We start from the raw sequence: 19,155 nt of genomic DNA, 5'->3' as shown, positions 1-19,155 counted from the left end.
AGTGCCCTGTTACCATGTCCTTAATAATAGATTCCAGCATTTTCCCTACTATTGATGTCAGGCTAATTGGTCTGTAGTTCCCCATTTTCTCTCTCCCTCCTTTCTTAAATAGTGGGGTTTCATTTGCTACCTTCCAATCCGCAGGAACCGTTCTAAAATATATGGAATTTTAGAAAATGACAACTAATGCATCCACTATCTCTATAGCCAACTCTTTCAAAACCTTGGATTTGGCCATCATGTCCAGGGGATTTATCGGCTTTCAGCCCCATTAATTTCTCCAATACTACTTTTTTACTAATACTAATATCTTTCAGTTCCTCATTCTCGCTAGAGCCTTGGTTCTCCACTATTTCCAGGAAGTTTTTTGCATCTTCTTCCGTGAAGACAGACACAAAGGGTTGGATTTTCATTGAGGAGTCGGGTAGGAGGCGGGACTACAACTTTCGGGGTTGTAGTCCCGCCTCCATTGAGTTCTAGCCAACCCACGCGAGTTTGACTTGATTGACCTTGTTGAGCCTGCCCAGTGGGCTCAGCAGGCCAATTAAGGGCCACCCGGCAACAGGTGACGTCACAGATTGATATTTCATCTGTCAAGACCTTTTGACAGATGAAATAGCAGCGTTTCACAGCTGTTTGAAGCTGTCAAACACTGACAATCTGTACTCTAAGTTAATTCCTTCCTCTCAGGATGATTTAGAGATCTCCCCGGAACAGAAAGCTGAATGCTGCAATTTTTGACAGCTCGCAGCCATTCTGCTTTCTGTGCCGGTGAGATGAGGGACTCCTGAGACCTGAAGGAAGGAAAGCTGTAAAGGTAAGTAAAGGTTAGTAGAACTTCTTTAAACACTTTACACACACCAAACACACTTACCTTTGCACTCATGCACCCATTACTCACCTGAACACCGGACATCTCGACCCCTCCAAGCCCTTCATCCCGACGGTCCGCCTCCTCTAACTTGGCGTGGTTTGGAGCCGTCGGGAATCCCACACTTCAACATTAAAAATAGGGATTAGGCTAAAAACTGCCTGTTAACTACCTGTTAACGCCTCCACGGCCCAATGAAAATCCTGCCCAAAGTATTGGTTTAATTTCTCAGCCATTTCCTTATTCCCCATTATAATTTCTCCTGTCTCAGCCTGTAAGGGGCCCACATTTACTTTCGCTAATCTTTTCCATTTTACATACCTATAGAAGTTTTTACAGTCTGTTTTTATGTCTCTCGCTAGTTTACTCTCATATTCTATTTTCCCTTCCTTTATCAATTTCTTGGTCCTCCTTTGCTAAATTCTAAAATCCTCCCAACCCTCAGGCTTACTACTCTTTTTGGCAGCATTATAAGCCTCTTCCTTTGATCTAATACTATCTTTAACTTCTCTTGTTAGCCACAGTTGCACCACTTTTCCTGTGGGGTTTTTGTGCCTCAAAGGAATGTATATTTGTTGTAAATTATGTAGTAATTCTTTAAATGCTAGCCATTGCTCGTCCAGTCATACCTTTTAATGTAGTTTCCCAATCTACCTTAGCCAACTCGCCCCTCATACCTACGTAGTTTGCTTTGTTTAGATTTAAGACCCTAGTTTCGGATTTAACTAAGTCACTTTCAAACTCAATATAAAATTCTATCATATTATGGTCACTCTTCCCTAAAGGCCCCCTTTACTACAAGGTTATTAATGAACCCTTTCTCATTGCACAATACTAGATCTAAAATAGCCTGTTCCCTAGTTGGTTCCTCAACATACTGATCTAGAAAACTATCTTGCATATATTCCATGAATTCGTCCTCCATACTATTACTGCAAATTTGGTTTGCCCAGTCTATATGTAAATTAAAGTCCCCCATGATTACTGTATTACCCTTGTTACATGGGCCTCTAATTTCCTTATTTATACACTGCCCTACATTACAACTACTGTTTGGGGGCCTATAAACAACTCCCACCAATGTTTTCTGCCCCTTACTGTTTCTTAGCTCCACCCAAACTGATTCTACTTCTTGATTTTCAGAGCTAAGATCCTTTCTCTCTACTGTCTTTATCCCATCCTTTATTATCAGGGCTATCCCTCCTCCTTTTCCATTTTGCCTATCCCTTCTAAAAGTTATGTATCCTGGAATATTTAGTTCCCAACCTTGGCCACTTTGCAACCACATCTCCGTTATGGCTATCAGATCAACCTGTTAATTTCTATCTGCGCTATTAATTCTTCTATGTTGTTGCGAATGCTTCACGTATCCAGCTATAGTGCCTTTAGCTTTGACTTATTTCTATTTTTCCCTGATGTCACCTTAGTCGCTGATGCCTTATTACCTTTGTTACTCTCTCTGTCCCTTCCTGGCCCACTCTGCTTATTTTTACTCAAAACTCTACTCTGCTCTACAGCCTTGACATTTCTCTCACTGCTTTTAAATTTACTCTTTCCTGAATCCTCCTGCCACCGCCGCCCCCCCCCCCACTTCATTAGTTTAAAGCCCTGTCTACTGCCCTAGTTATTCAGCACGCCAGGACACTGGTCCCAGCCCGGTTTAAGTGGAACCCGTCCCAACGGAACAGCTCCCTCTTTCCCCAGTACTGGTGCCAGTGCCCCATGAACCAAAACCCCTTCCTCCCACACCACTCTTTGAGCCACACATTTTAAACCTCTAATCTGTTTGTCCCTATGCCAATTTGCGCGTGGCTCAGGTAACAATCCAGAAATTATTACCTTTGAGGTTCTGCTTTTTAATTTGGATCCTAGCTCCTCAAACTCCCTCAGCAGAACCTCATTCCTAGTTCTACCTATGTCGTTGGTTCCTACGTGGACCATGACAACTGGATCCTCCCCTTCCCACTCCAAGTTCTTCTCCAGCAGTGAGGAGTTGTCTTTAACCCCGGCACTGGACAGGCAACACAACCTTCGGAACTCTCGGTTGTGGCTGCAGAGAACAATATCTATCCCCCTGACTATACTGTCCCCTACCATAACGACATTCCCTTTCACTCTCCCCACTTGAATGGCCTCCTGCACCATGGTGCCATGGTCAGCCTGCTCATCCATCCTACAAGCTATTTCCCTCATCCACACAGGCAGCAAGAACCTCATACCTGTTGGACAAGGGCAAAGGCTGAGGCTCCTCCAGCACGGCACCTGGGGTCCACTTACCTGCCTGAATTGCAGTCACACCCTCCTGTCCCTGACCACTAACCACACCTGTACCACTACCTAACCTAAGGGGTGTGACTGCCTCCTGGATCAAAGTGTCCAGGTAACTCTCCCCATCCCTGATGCCCCACAATGTCTGCACCTCAGACTCCAGCTCAACAACTCTGAGCTGAAGTTCCTCAGGATGCAGGTACTTACTGCAAACATGGTTGTCCAGGATCACAATGCTCTCCACAAACTCCCACATGCTGCAGTTGCGGCACACCGCCTGCACTGCCATCCTGATATAACCTTGTTTTATTTAATTTAATTTGTTATTAGGTAACTTAGTTTACAGTGTAATTTCCTGACTATTTACTTGATCTAGATTAAGTTAAGGGTACTGCAATTAAATATCTACTTGTAACACAAAGCACTACAAGTAGTGTAGGCAAAAAGCAACAACTCCTTCCCTCTCTTCTCTGAATTCCCACTCTTTCCAAATTCCCAACCAAAGCTCTCTGTTCAGTCCACTCCATTTAATCCCACTCTGTGCAGACCGCACATGAAGGACAAATCCAACCCAGCCAATTATCATCCTAGCAGCCTACTCCCAAATATCAGCAAACTGATGGAAGGAATCATCAACATGCTATCAAGTAGTACTTACTCACCCATAGCCTGCTCACTGATGCTCAGTTTGGGTTCCACCAGGACCACTCAGGCCCAGACCTCATTACAGCCTTGGTTCAAACATGGACACAAGACCTGAATTCCAGAGGTGAGGGGAGAGTGACTGCCCTTGCCATCAAGGCAGCATTCAACCAAATGTGGCACCTAGGAGCCCCAGTAAAACTGAAGTCAGTGAGGATCGGGGGTAGGATGGGTGGGGGGAAATCTCTAGTGGCTGGAATCATACCTGACATAAAGAATGATGGTTGTGGTTGTTGGAAGCCAATCATCTCAGCTCCAGGACATTGCTACAGGAGTTCGTCAGTACAGCGTCATAGGCCCAACGATCTTCAGCTGCTTCATCAATGGCCTCTCCTACATCATAAGGTCAGAAGTGGTGCCCATCGCTGATGATTTGCAACTCCTAAGATATTGGCCCAGAAATTCGGGTCGGGGGCTTCCCGCGGGTGCAAGCCCCCGACCTGCACTTACCTTGCACACCGGCCGTTGAGCTGTGGGCCCGCGTGAGATTCCGATCCTGGGCCTCCTCCAACTGCTGGCGCGCAGTGCTTGCGTATCCCAGGGGCGCAGTTAGTTCGAAGCGTTCCCTGGAATCACGTGGGCCATGGAGAGCCAATGGTAGCAGGGAATGATTCATTCATAAGTTTGACAGGAAGAGCTGTCAAACCTATAAATACTATAAGCCCCAAAACATCACTAAAACTTCAAATAAATTTTTTTTAAATCACATTTTTAAAATAACTATAAATTACATGAAATAACTTTTAAACAATAATTTACATTTTTGAAAAAAATTACATTTTCTAACAGGGCTAAAAATAAACTTACCTTTCTTTAAAGTATTTAAAAATAATAAACCTGTGGAAAAAATGTTTTAATTTTAATTAATTCACCACTTACCTTGTTAAAAGCAGGCCTTGCGCCTGCTTTTTAAAAGTGTAACTGCTGGAGACTTACCCTCCTGGAAAAACCTGGAAAAAAAACGTAAGTTCGATGCACACGCGCCGCCTCTCCAGAGCACGTGTTCCACCTGTCAACCCCTTCTTTCAGGGGAACGGAAGTGCCAGTTTCCCGTGCATGCGCAGTGCATGCACAAAACCGGCACTTTCGTTGGGCCTACGTGTGAGTACCCAGTGTGTACTCACGCGTTGGGACCCAAATTTCTGGGCCAATGAAGCAGTCCATACCCGCAAGCAGTAAGACCTGGGCAATATTCAGGTTTGGACTGTTAAGTGACAAGTGACCACTGCCGAGTCCCCCAACATCAATATCCTGAGTGTCTCCATTAACCAGAAACTCAACTGGACCATCCACATAAATGCTGTGGCTACAAGAGCAAGTCAGATGCTGGGTATTTTGCAGCAAGTGGCTCACCTCCTGACTCCCCAAAGCCTCTCCACCACCTACAACGCACAAGTCAGAATTGTGATGGAATACTCTCCAGGTGCCTGGATGAGTGCAGCTGCAACAACACTTAGAAGCTAGACAATATCCAGGACAAAGCAATCCGCTTGATCGGCAAATCATCCACTAGCCCAAACATCCACCACCTCCACTACAAATGTACCGTAGCTGCAGAGTGTACTACCTACAGGATGCACTGCAGAAACTCACCAAGGCTTCTTTGGCAGCACCTCCCAAACCGGCGACCTCCACCACCTAGAAGAACAAGAGCAGCAGGTGCTTGGGAACACCATCACCTCCAGTTCCCCTCCAAGTTACCCACCACCCTGACTGGACATATATTGCTGTTCCTTCATCGTCACTGGGTAAAAATCCTGGAAATCCCTACATAACAGCACTGTGGGAGCACCTTGACCACACGGATTGCACAGATTCAAGAAGGCCACCCACCACCACCTTCTCAAGGACAACTAGTGTTGGCAATAAACGCCGGCCTTGCCAGCAATACCCAATCACGATAACAAATAATAATTTTTAAAATGTAAAACAGGTATTTATCTCCTTACAGACAGCAGTTGTCTGGGTAAGGTAGGAAACTGCATGAATCAGATCACAGATGCTATCTCCCACATCAGTCAAGTAATGGAAGGATCAATGGGAATATGGTATGCAGCAGGGACCATAGTTATACACACCATACATACTGCACGAACATCTCTCACGAGTGCTCATGTTGCTCCTATAGCTGGCCTTCCATCATCCACCCTCTGTAAACTTCAGCTCATCCAAAACCCTGCTGTCCATAGCCTATCCTGCACCAAGTCCTATTTCCCCCATCCTCACTGACCTACATTGGCTCCTAGTCTCCCAATTCCTCAAAATTTAAAATTCTCATCCTTGTGTTTGAATTCCTTCATGACCTTGCCCCTCCTTATCTCTGTAACCACGCTGTGCCCTCCAACCCCCTTCCTCCCTCCAAACTCTCCCTTCCTCTGACTCTGGCCTCTTGTGCACCGCCCCACTGTGCTTTCAGCCACCTAGGCACCACACTCAGGAAATTCTTACCTAAACCCCTCTGCACCTCTCCTCCTTTAAGACCCTCTTTGAAGCCTAGCAATTTGACCCAACCTTTGGTCACCCCACCTGGTATCTCCTTCTTTGGCTTTTTTCCTTGCACTTCTGGGAATTTTTTTAAATGTTAAATGTGCTAGATAAATGCAAGTTGTTGTTGATACTGTATAACAACATTTAATGATCTCTACATTAGTGCAGGCAGCACCTCGCAACAGGCTAGTCAACATGAAATTAGTCATGCCCTGTTATTTTCACACAAACAGAATCAGTAGTGTAGTCAAGTGGTCTTAGCTTGACTAGTACGTATCCAAAAGCAGTGGTGGAGTTTCCTCCCAACCTAGGACATTTGGAACACAGCACAGCATAATGCAAATCCTTTTTTTTTTTTTAATCTTGCCTCTCTAATTCTGACATGTGTACTTGGTACTGAAGAAAAACAGGAATGCAATATTAGAGCCCAACATTAAATTCACAGATGCAAAATGTCCTCCTGATGTAACAACACATACAAATTTTCAAGAAATGCAGCTTTTTACAGAAGTCTAAAATGTACTTACTCAACAGTTGCCTCCAATTCACTCAGGTGTAATTGATTATCTGCAATGTTCTTTTTCTTTGGAAACAAACAGTAAAGTCAATTAAATCTGTAGTGAAGACTTACACATGCTTTCACACACAAACATTAAAGGGGTGAAATTCTGCCGAGGTTGTTCTGTTCACCCGCCGTAACTTCAGTGGAAGAGCTGTGGAAACCCTGGAATAACAGCATAAACAGAAACCCTGGAAAAATGGCATTTATGCTGCTTTTCTGGGGTTTGCGCGGCTTTTCTACCGAAGTTACAGTGCACGATCGGGACAATCTCTTGTAAATAACAAACTCTATTATAAACTGAACACTTAGTAAATAAGAATCATTCTTCTGCTAAAGAGTTTGTTTCCTCTAATATCAGTTTCAGTTGAAGACTTTGGGGCAGTTATAAGCCAATGTGAATTACTTTGGTAGCAAAACACAACGAACATTCAAAACAGTATGTAGATTACCCAGCTTCAACAGGGGCTTCCTCATTCTTTGAATGAGGTTATCCTGCACATGCTTTAGACTTATGAAAGGGAGATCGTGTTTGACAAATTTACCAGAGTTCTTTGAGGATGTAACGAGCAGGGTGGATAAAGGGGAACCAGTAGATGTAGTGTATTTGGATTTCCAGAAGGCATTCGATAAGGTGCCACATACAAGGTTACTGCACAAGATAAGAGCTCACAGGGTTAGGGGTAATATATTAGCATGGATGGATAGAGGATTGGCTAACTAACAGAAAACAAAGAGTCGGGATAAATAGGTCATTTTCCGGTTGGCAAACTGTAACTAGTGGGGTGCCACAGGGATCAGTGCTGGGGCCTCAACTATTTACAAACTATATTAATGACTTGGATGAAAGGTCCGTGTGCACTGTAGCCAAATTTGCTGATGATACAAAGATAGGTGGGAAAGCAAGTTGTGAGGCGGACACAAAGGGCAGGATTTTCATTGGGCCGTGGAGGCAGGATTGGAGGTGTATGAGGGGTTAAAATCCTGAAATCGGAGGGCACGAACCCATCCCGCCCCCAACCCGCCTCCATGCCAGTTTCAAAGGAGGTGGGTACCCGACCCGCACTGGGACCCGCCTCCCCGAGGCGGGAAGGGGATTAGTGCCAATTATCTGCCTGTTAACAGGTAGTCAACAGGCAGTTTTTAGCCTAATCCCTATTTTCATTGGTGAAATGTGGGATTCCTGACGGCTCCAAACCACACCAAGTTAGTGAGGCGGGCCGTCGGGCTTGGAGGGTTCGAGATGTCCGGTTTTCAGGTGAGTGATGGGTGCATGAGTGCAGAGGTAAGTGTGTGTGTTTAAAGAAGTTTTACTTACCTTTACAGCCTTCCTTCAGGTCTCGGGAGTCCCTCATCTCACTGGCACAGAAAGCAGAATGGCCGCGATCTGTCAAAAATTGCAGCATTCAGCTTTCTGTTCCGGAGAGATCTCTAAATCATCCTAAGAGGAAGGAATTAACCTGGAGTACAGGTTGTCAGTGTTTGACAGCTTCAACCAGCTGCAAAACTCTGATATTTCATCTGTCAAAAGGTCTTGACAGATGAAATATCAATCTGTGACGTCACCTGTTGCCTGGTGGCCCTTAATTGGCCTGCTGAGCCTGCTGGGCGGGCTCAACAAGGTCAATCAAGTCAAAATCGCGTGGGTTGGCTAGAACTCGATGGAGGCAGGACTACAACCCCGAAAGTTGTAGTCCCGCCTCCTACCCGCCTCCTCAATAAAAATCCAGCCCAAAGAGTCTTGCAAAGGGATATAGATAGGTTAAGTGAGTGGGCAAAAATTTGGCAGATGGAGTATAATGAGGGAAAATGTGATGTTTTCCACTTTGGTAGGAAAAATAAAAAAGCAAATTATTATTTAAATGGAGAGAGACTACATAATGCTGCGGTACAAAGAGATCTGGGGGTCCTCGTACATGAAACACAAAAAGTTAGCAAGCAGGGACAGCAAGTAATTAGGAAGACAACTGGAATGTTGGCCTTTATTGCAAGGGGGATAGAGTATAAAAGTAGGGAAGCCTTGCTACAACTGTACAGGGCGCTGGTGAGATCACACCTGGAGTACTGTGTGCAGTTTTGGTCTCTTTATTTAAGGAGGGATATACTTGCATTGGAGGCAGCTCAGAGAAGGTTCACTAGGTTAATTCCTGAGATGAAGGGGTTGTCTTATGAAGAAAGGTTGAGCGGGTTGGGCCTATAGTCATTGGAGTTTAGAAGAGTGAGAGGTAATTGTATTGAAACATACAAGATTCTGAGGGGGCTTGACAGTGTAGATGCAGGGAGGATGTTTCCCCTCATGGAGGAATCTAGAACTAGGGGGCACAGTTTCAGGATAAGGGGTCGCCCATTTAAAACGGAGATGAGGAGGAATTTCTTTTCTCAGAGGGTCATGAATCTTTGGAATTCTCTACCCCAGAGAGCTGTGGAGGCGGAGTCAGTGAATATATTCAAGGCGGAGATTGACATATATTTGAGCTACAGGGGAGTCGAGGGTTATGGGGAGCGGGCAGGAAAGTGGCGTTGAGGCCAAGAACAGATCAGCCATGATCTTGTTGAGTGGCGGGGAGTCTTGAGGGGCCGAATGGCCTACTCCTGCTCTTATTTCTTATGTTCTTAGCTCCATCAAATTGGAGAAATTTGGAAGAATACAGCCTCTTTTAAGACAATTTACCTAACTACAAATGGCAAAAGGAACCAAAAAAGAGCCCTGATCTAGTTTATAGGCTGTGCATGGAATAAATTTATGATTCTGTTGTCACTTCTTTAAAAGCTGCACCATCTGTTCACATGCTGCCAAAAACCTTAGAAAGTATAGAAGTATAGCCACATTGGCATATAGGTACCATTTTGTGGCTCTTTGAAAATGCCTTACTTTCTGGTGAAGACTTTCCTCCAGGGAAGCAATTGTCTCAGCCTTTTCATCCACAAGCTCTTGCAAACTGTTCTTTTGTTTATCAAGTTCATAGACATTAGATCGAGTTGTGCCAACTTCTTCTTGAAGTGAAGCAACCTGTCTGGTCAGATCATCTATTGGGTATAAGATTTTGAATCTTAGTATTCTATAATTAATCAGAATAATTTAAAATTGTAATTAAAATTGTAAATTATCAAATATTACACAAAGATGGCTGTGGGCTCTGTTGCAACTAGTGTTTATATAACACACCTATTATTAATAATGTTGTATATGCTGCACTTTTTAAACATTTAAAATGGAAAACCTCTAGGAATGCCAGCATTTATAATGGGAAAACCCTCCATCAACATGGCAATATTTTCCCATCACAATTTGTTGATGAACCAATTGAATTACTCAAGATGCTTTTTGAAAAAAAATTAAGTTCGTCATTTTCTCTAAATTTCTAATGTTCAATATAAGGTTTTAAGCAGAATTAAAAAATCAAAAATTATATATTTTGCAACAGCATGATTACATTTACCCACTGATTTTTAATGCCTTAACATTTTACTTCATACCATTTGAGCCTTTTTATATTTTCTGTCCATTACTTTTAGAAGCAGAAAATTTCTGTAACTATAGTACACTGAGTATAATCTATTTAGAAAATGCAGAGGATTCAATGAATTTGACCCATCTAGACCAGGAAAGTCGAAGGTTTGATTCCCAGTCTGCGCTGTTAACTGATCTCAAGCAGGACAGCAGTTGAGGCACTATAACAAGCATGTACCCCTAGATTAGGGAGAGGGGAAAGAAATCTCCCAATCACCAGCTATCAACCTCCACTGAAATGTGCACATTGAGACAACAGGCAGGGTCTGTGATGTTCCTCCAAAGCTGAACAGCCTGATGACCCTCTGTGTCAAGGCTCATGTGGGGATAATGATCACTTGGACAAGGTAATGGAAAAGCACAAGTGCCTATGGAACTGTAACCCAGCAGGAGGGTGTCGCAGACTGTGGCACCATCTAATAGATTGGGCTACACAGCGATGGGCCCAATGGTCTTTCCTTACTTTTTTTGTATCTTCATACATGATAAATGGAAAATAATCTTTTGGGAAAATGTGAGAAATTATGTTATCTCAAATGTTATACATTTACTGATTTGCTTTGCATTAAAACAAGGGAACAGTTGGTATTACCAATCTTTTCACTCTGGCGAATATTTTTATCCTGTGCAAGTTGTACATCAGTGGTTTTTAATGAGAGACGTCGCTGGGTTTCAGCAAGGCTATCTTCCGCCTGGTCTATTAATAATCTGCAATGATAAATATCACAATGATATTGTTGTTGTTGTGGTTGTTGAAAGCAGTAGGGCAGTTCTGGCTTATTAACATACAAATATTTTTGAGAAGTTTCAAAACAAACTAATTGTACTTTTTTAAAAAGTCACATGCAGATAATGTGAATTGAAATTCCTATATAAGAGCAATTAACAGCATGATTTTATTTGGCATGATCAGATCTCCCAATTCTAATAGTAGTAATTTATTAATTTACAATCATACACTGCCCAAATATGTTCTATTCGACAACATGATTTCTGTGTTATAGGCCCGGATTTTGTGGTCGGTATGGTGGCGTACTCTGAGAGCCATCTGCGTAGGCCACGAAAAAGCAGTTGCTGGTACAGAGTTGGGTCCACCAACTAGCCAGCAATTGTGCACGGAAATGTTACGGTTGGTGCAAACAGGCTCAGGGCCTGTTCGCAACAGCGTAAAGGGATTTTTCCAGCATGATTGAAACATTTTCATATCGTAAATGATACACATACACTGTATCAAATGAGTTTCTGCAAATACAGGCATGCATTAGAGTTTTAATGATGTTGAAAATGATCCAAAAATTAAATTTTTAGTGAGGTTGGTGGAATGAAGCTAATTACAATTTAAATTCCAATTCTGTAAATTGTAATTAGATCAGGTTTTGGAATTCCATTACATCTCATTACGGGATTCCCTTCGGAAATGATTAAAATCGAATTCTGCTTTGTAATTGGAGGACCAGGCCCACGTGATCCCAGGTCCTCTTCCGCACCGCCTGCATCCCTGGGATCCATGGGCCATTACGCTGCCCTGTGTCTCGCATCCTCTGACTGCAAGTTTTCGCAGCCTCGCCACCATCAGGTAAGTGCGTAATTCTTTTGCGGGTCGGAAATGTACTCCGGAGGTACGCCTCCAACCGCAATTTTTGGCCCAGTATTTCCAATGCAAAACATACTAAAAGCAAGCATTACATAAAGCCAATTGGGAATGCTACCCGATTGAATACAGATTTTTAATTTAAAAAAATTGGGGCAACATATATTACAACATCTAAGCCCAAGGAAACAGATGCAATCCTTCTGATCATAGCTGTACTTCAAAAGCCAGCAATGATCTCCATTTAACAAAATGACATTTGCACTGATATTTTTACCTTGCACAGATCAAAGGCGTAGGTAATTCACTGAATACCCACTGGTTGTGTCTGGAACCTTGTCTGTCACCAATGCACATCCTAAAATCAATGGCAGTGGGTGAGGTTCCCTGCTGCTGGCGCTTACTCAGAAAAATACTCCCCTAACATTTCACTAAATGCAAAGGCTCATCTGGTTAATGCAGTGAGTAGCTGAGTTGTACAAGGCCTGGCTACGATCTCCTGACTATGTAGAGTTAGCTGATGAGGAAGTCATGCCTAAACCATATCACAATCGAGTCAGACCAGACCTTGATCACAGTGCCCCATTCAGATTACCGAGACTGAAGAGAGAAATTCAAGTTCTAAAATTGGTGTACAGACGTACCACGAGACTGATCCCCAGTATCATAGAAATTAATTACAATGACTGGAGAAACTTCAGTCTTCCCAGAAGGCAAATGAGAGGGGACTGAATAGAGATACATAAGCAAGGAAATAGTATAGAAAGGTAATTCCAGAACACTATTTCAATTTAAACGTGAGCCACATGCTCAAAATATCAAAAAGCAGATTTAAGACTGGTATCAGGAAGTTATTCTTCACAGAAAGAATGGTCAACACTTGGATGGATTTTCAGATTGAGTAGTAGAGGCAAAAATCCAAGTATTATTCAAGAAACAATTGTATGTTGTGGGAAGGGCAAGGAGTAAGGGTTCTATCAGGATGGATGAGCTAGAATGGGTTGTATATTCATATTTACCACAATCTAGGCTGGGATGGAAGTATAGGTACTGCAATTGGTCTTATCTAGATTAGTCTAGCTTAGGGAAGGAAAAGTCAGCTTGGATTCCTGCTCCTAATGTGCTTTCCATCAACCCCTGCTGGTGCATATGGGTGGACTTTGCGCAAGGATGGGATTGAGAGATGCTACACCTGCCCTTTCACCTCCTCCCTTCCCACCGTCCAGGGCCCTAAACACTCCTTCCAGGTGAAACAGCGACTTACTTCTTTCAATTTAGTATACTGTATTTGCTGCTCACGATGTTGTCTCCTCTACATTGGGGAGACCAAACGCAAACTGGATGATCGCTTTGCTGAACACCTCTGTTCAGTCCGCAAGCGTGACCCTTAGCTTCCGGTTGCTTGCCATATTAATTCTCCATCCTACTTCCTCTCTGTCCTCGGCATCCTATGAAGATCAATGGAAGCTCGAGGAACAGCACCTCATCTTTCAATTAGGCACTTTACAACCTTCCGGACTCAAAATTGAATTCAATTATCTTCAGATCATAATCAATGCTCCCATTTTCCTCGGACAGCAGGGGCTGGTAATGGTTCTGCTGCTGCCAGTTACAGCTCCTCTAGACACATCATTTGTTTCTTTACTTGTCCTATTACCAAACCCCTTTTGCCATTTAATCATTCCTGCCCTCCACCCTATCACAGATCTTCCCCATTGATCTTTCCTTTCCCCCCACCACCCCACCCCTTTCCCTGGCTCTGTACTTGCTTAAAAACGGTTAAATCTCTAACTTCCAGTTCTGATGAAAGTTCATCGACCTGAAACGTTAACTCTGTTTCTCTCTCCACAGATGCTGCCTGACCTGCTGTGTATTTCTTGCATTTTTTGTTTTTATTTCAGATTTCCAGCATCCGTGGTATTTTGTTTTTGCTTTGATATATGTATCTGCTAATTTGTAATCAATCACGCATTATTACTTGAGAAAGCATTACTTAAAGAAAAAAACTCTTTTAGGCTACAATACCAGATCATTTTCCAATTGACTAAGTTTCCTGCTCAGTGCACGAGGCGAGAAAATGAAAAATTACATATTTATTCTGGTTCATGACAAAACAGAAAACTAAAGGAGAGATTTTCTGTTTTGGTGCTCCCAAAAGTGCTAAGTGTGCATATTGGCCGACTTACTTGTCGGGGCCGTTGTGTCTTTGAACGCGGGTCCGTGCTGCGATCTGGCAGCCCGGCACTCCTCTCGAGTGCCAGGCTGCTGGCACGTTACCCCGCTTCCCGGTCGTCGAGGTAGGGCCCCGCAGAGTTGTAGGTTTGGGCCCTCCACTTTAATGAGAGGAAGAGCCCTTCCGTGTGGCAGCACTATGTGGTGCAGTGCGTAGCGCTGCAGAACACACCACCCTGATATTCGGGGTTAGCGCTCTAAGAAGGAAGTGGAGCGCTAAAACTGAAGTTAGCGATCGCCGGCGCTATTTTTAGCGCCCAGGCAATGTTAGCGACCCAAAATAGTCACTAATGAATTTTTCCCCCTTGGTGTTTTATGCGGTACAGCATGGGCTTTCTCCAGAATAACCGCAACCAGTACCTACCAAAGTGTTCTACAATGCGGTAGTTCTTTTAAAAAATTAGTTTAGGAAAGTCAGTTTTTATGGAAGATGTCATACTCTAGCAATTTTCAGATGAAAAATTTCACCTGATCTGGTTGTTTTCTGCTCTCTGTCTGCACAGCTCATCTTCAGTGTCGGATGACTTTCTAGCCAATATTTTGACTTCTTCCTCCAGGGAGGTTACACTATCTTTTAGACAAGTCAGCCTTGATCGATGTTCCAATCTTTCACTTTCCAACTGAGAAGAAGCAAGACAATTATGTCTGCAGTGAGATTGAGTGACAATACAGCAAACGTGCTCAAAGCAGGCATAGGAGACAGAATACAAGTGAGCAATACAATGTTAAATCGATTTACTACAAGGCGATGTGTTAATGATGAATATCTTTGTTACAATCCTCGCTGAAATGATAGGCCAGCACTAAATCATATGCGATCAAAGACGCTGAAGTTCTTAAGCATGAATCAGTTTACAATCACTGGTTTTTCAAACATTACTTTTTGTGTTTACACAGAAACTAGATAGATTGTATTTTTTGTTGTGGTAGAAGCTGGGCATGTTGCATAGTTAATCTCATTCGCAAAACTTTGAATCACAGTCCAGGGGAGGTCACAATCTTTACTTTAAAATACAATATATTTTTAAAATTTCAATTATAGCATTTGATCATAAAAAATAATATCAACATTACTGTGTGCATGGAAGCCTTCAGGTCCTCTATTCTTTGCTCCAGATGTGCTCTCTCATTAATTGCAGTCTCCTGGGAAATCTAATGCAACATTGAGACTATTAAGTACTAATAAACTAGATCTGATGTTATTTTCTTGCTCAGTGTCTGAAAAATAAGAATTCATTCACAGCTTGTATTTGAATTCACTATTACTATATTGTTTCAACCCAGAAAGGACAGAACATCCTTTAATCCTGCACACAATCATGTCTGAAATGACACCCAGATACTAGCAGACTAACGTTTAATGTCCTCATATGAAATTCTTCTCTGCTATTTTACCAGAGCTGTTACCTCATTTATTTTAAAGAGATTAATGCCTCTGCTAAAGTAGCAATAAGCATTCATCACCTACTATCCCATGACAATTTCAAAGCAAGAGAGAATTTAATGCTGATAATTAAACTACATCATTATGACATTAAAACATTAGGAAGGCAAAAGCAGAGTCTGAAGGTACAACACATTAATGTATTCATGTGTTGTTCTGTCAAATGATAGGAAGGTTCTTTCCAGCAATTCCCTGCAGAATGTGTCCTACTTGGGAGAGTTGGGAAAAGCATTTTCTCAGAAAGGGCAGGGAAAAAAAATAAGGAAAGAAATAATCTATTCACAAGTCACCAGTGAGGCTCCTGGATTACCTACAACTGCTGCCAAATGTACTGCTCCTAACAGAGAAGTGTAGCAGTGTACGTAAAATGTTTGCCTGCAACACCGAGAGCCAGTGACCTGAATTCCTCCGAGATAGATTTGTGAGCCTTGTAAAAAGCATGTCAACCCTGTACTATGCTTGTATGTCTCCATGTAGCTGAGCCTTGGCTAAATATATAAAAAATAATTTGTAATGTGAATTTATATCATAGACCAATCAATCATCCAGTTAAAAAAAAAGCTAGTATCATTGACCATGAAGCTATCGGATTGCCGTAAAAACCCAACTGGTTCACTAATGTCCTTTAGGAAAGGAAACCTGCCATCCTTGCCCGGTCTGGCCTATATGTGACCCCAGCACCACACCAATGTGGCCGACTCTTAACTACGCTCTGAAGTGGCCCACCACTACCTTCTCAGGGCAATTAAGGATGGGCAATATATGTCGGCCTTGCCATCGCCACCCGTATCCCGAGAATGAATAAAGGAAAAAACAAGCATTATTTTATACCATTATAACATTTTACCTAAAATCAGCACCCAACTACGCAGAGGATGTGGCATGACCAATTTTCACACATTTTATGTTTGTGATTTAAAACATCTGTCTGAAATTACAGAAATGCAGTTACTCACTAATATTTTGACTGGAATAAGTAACTGGTTTGAGGTTTTTCATTTATTCAGATTGTCGGGCTTTCCGGTTTAGATTCTCGGTACTCAGGGCTAAATTAACAGTCCAGTTATATATACAAAACTATTTTTACTATTCACAATAGTGATTTAGGTTGTAAATTTTTTAAATGTCAAACTTAAAATTTAGTAGGGGTGAAATTGGTCTTCAGCATTAGCGCAAATTGGGCAATAGTGAATTGGCAGCCCGTTTTACACACCCAATTTTCTCTTCAATTGACCCCGTTGGGGGGGGGAAATGGGCTTCCGATTCGCTATCACCAAAGATCAATGTAACCTCAATAACTTTAGCAAGAAGTCTATTGCAGAATTATACAGCTCTAAGTTTCATTATGGTACACTGAGGTAACAAAACTCAACTCTGCTGATAGCAGTAATATATCGTACAGGAAAACATTTATGCCAAGTATACTTCTTGACAGTAGACTTAATGTATTATGTGATACTATTTGTAAAAACACAGACACAAACATAGGGAGTGAAATTCCTGACTTTGTAGTGTAAACGTAGATGCATTTCAAAAGTGAAATAATGAAGATTGAAAGTGCTAACCAACTAATTTTCTGTACTTAGATCTGTGCTGACCAGTTCTACACACCCAAAATTAAAAAACCTTATTGAAAAGTTAGTACAAAAGATGGGTATTTGCTTGTTAGGATCATTAATGTGGAAGTCATGCACAGTTGAATCAGAAAACAATGTTTTTAAAATTCCAGATTAGATCTGGCATGAGCTAAATGAATGGGACAATTTCAAAGAAACACCACAGGCACAGCAGAGTCATAGGCGCAGATCCATATCCACTTTTGTGGCCAGAAATGGGGTATGGCGCATAACCTGAGATAAAATAAAAACAATAAAATAAAAGCTATGGCTCAGTGAAAGCAATGACAGGAAGTAACAATATGGTATGAAAATACCTGTCTGACAAGCTGTTCAAAGATTTGGGGACTAGGGTGGGGGTGAGGGGTCATAAAACATCAGATAGTGTTGCATCCATCAGGAAGCAGACCATAAAGAAAATGGTATAAGAAGAGATGTAATACTTTTACTCAGTTAGGAAGACTTTTGCCTACCTTCAAGACCAGGTAGCGTGAACAGGCTTGGAGAAGCCATTTTCACGGTTCCTCACCAAATCCTATGCACGAGTGTTAGACGCAAGGCTGATGTGTATTGCTCTGTATGGGGGGTTTTAAGATTAATGTTTTGTAACCATAACAACAACAACTTGTATTTATATAGCGCCTTTAGCGTAGTAAAACATCCCAAGGCGCTTCACAGGAGTATTATAAAGACAAAAAAATAAGTTAATTATCAGACATATTACTGTCTCTAGCTTTTCAAATCCGCTAAAAGGATAGGGAAGGAAATATCCAACACTGATTATCTAATAACTTCAACGACTTGTTTGGCTGAGTAATTTAGTTTTAGGTTTAAGTTGTGCTTTTCCTCACCTTTAATCGTTCCCTGAGACTGTCTCGTTCTGTGATCATTCTCCTGAAGTCTGCAACGGCTTCATCGCGCTCACATTCCAAGCGTCGCAGGATATCTTGCGCTGTCAGACTGTTTTTCGGCGATCTCGGGGACTTGACTGCATCTCTGCGTAGTCTAGTAAGCTCTTCCTGGGCCTAGGTTATTTTATGCAATTAGCATAACAAATATTTAAATTGTATTTTTTTTTAAAACAATTCTTGGAAAACTTTCACAGTTCTTGGCCTTAGCTATACGGTCTTGTCACAGAGTTACACAGGAAATAAATGTTGTTTTCTTATAAGCAGTTAGCAGATTTTCAGTATTTCCAACCTTACACTGAAAATTAGATATGCCTTAATCACAACCACCCATACCATCGGCAACTTTTTATATCACAATAATTACTTTGTGGCTAGCACCATAAAATTCAAACAGCTGATCAGACTGGACCATGCCATCAGTCACATTAATTTCTTCATTACAGCATATATATTATAGAGCATTCCTTTACTATGGCTGTATAGTACAGGAAATTCAGTTTTACACACTTAAATATCTCATATCAGAAAGCATATGAATGTTTTCTTCTAAAAATCGTAATTAATCAATTATCTAGAACAAATATGACAAAATTTAGAAAATTTAGAGAAAGTACATGACTGTAATTTAGGTGATGAGAATAACTCAGGACGCTTCCTGATGAAATGAAGATGCCCATTTCAATGCTGTCGTATTTGTGCAGGTATGTTGTCTATGATCATGGATGGCTTCTGCTTCTGTATGTGAATGAAATCAATCTGTCAACTTAACTTCAATCCAAGCATTACACTGAACTTTGTGGTGAATAATAAGGAAATCAAGGTTAACATTCTTGAAGCTTAGGAATTAATAGATTTCCCAAACAGTGCTGTAATGGTAGCTAATGCATTGCTACATGCTACAATTGTGGGCTTCTCTGTGCTTCATTTATACCCAAATTTGGACGATTCAACATTGATTTTTTT

At 41.9% G+C, this 19,155-nt stretch overlaps 1 protein-coding gene across 5 annotated transcripts in view; it reads right to left on the bottom strand.

The window, feature by feature from the left end:
- The window catches only part of LOC147112031 (testis-specific gene 10 protein-like), a 112,970-nt gene that overhangs the window by 40,831 nt on the left and 52,984 nt on the right, over positions 1–19,155 (bottom strand). For all 5 annotated transcript variants that reach the window (XM_085999497.1, XM_085999496.1, XM_085999495.1 and 2 more), the window contains 6 exons: positions 18,133–18,306; positions 15,296–15,373; positions 14,690–14,841; positions 10,991–11,106; positions 9,760–9,914; positions 6,856–6,911 (listed from right to left, as the gene is read on the bottom strand). In XM_085999497.1, the coding sequence (XP_085855623.1) occupies positions 6,856–6,911; positions 9,760–9,914; positions 10,991–11,106; positions 14,690–14,841; positions 15,296–15,373; positions 18,133–18,306 (731 nt within the window). The remainder of the gene's footprint in view (positions 1–6,855; positions 6,912–9,759; positions 9,915–10,990; positions 11,107–14,689; positions 14,842–15,295; positions 15,374–18,132; positions 18,307–19,155) is intronic.

Source organism: Somniosus microcephalus, chromosome 10 (assembly GCF_052327205.1).
Source record: "Somniosus microcephalus isolate GS21.2 chromosome 10, FLI_Smic_1.0, whole genome shotgun sequence".
NCBI classification, from domain to species: domain Eukaryota; kingdom Metazoa; phylum Chordata; class Chondrichthyes; order Squaliformes; family Somniosidae; genus Somniosus; species Somniosus microcephalus.
The sequence above is the reverse complement of the archived record's forward strand: the minus strand, read 5'-3'. Positions and strand labels throughout refer to the sequence as shown.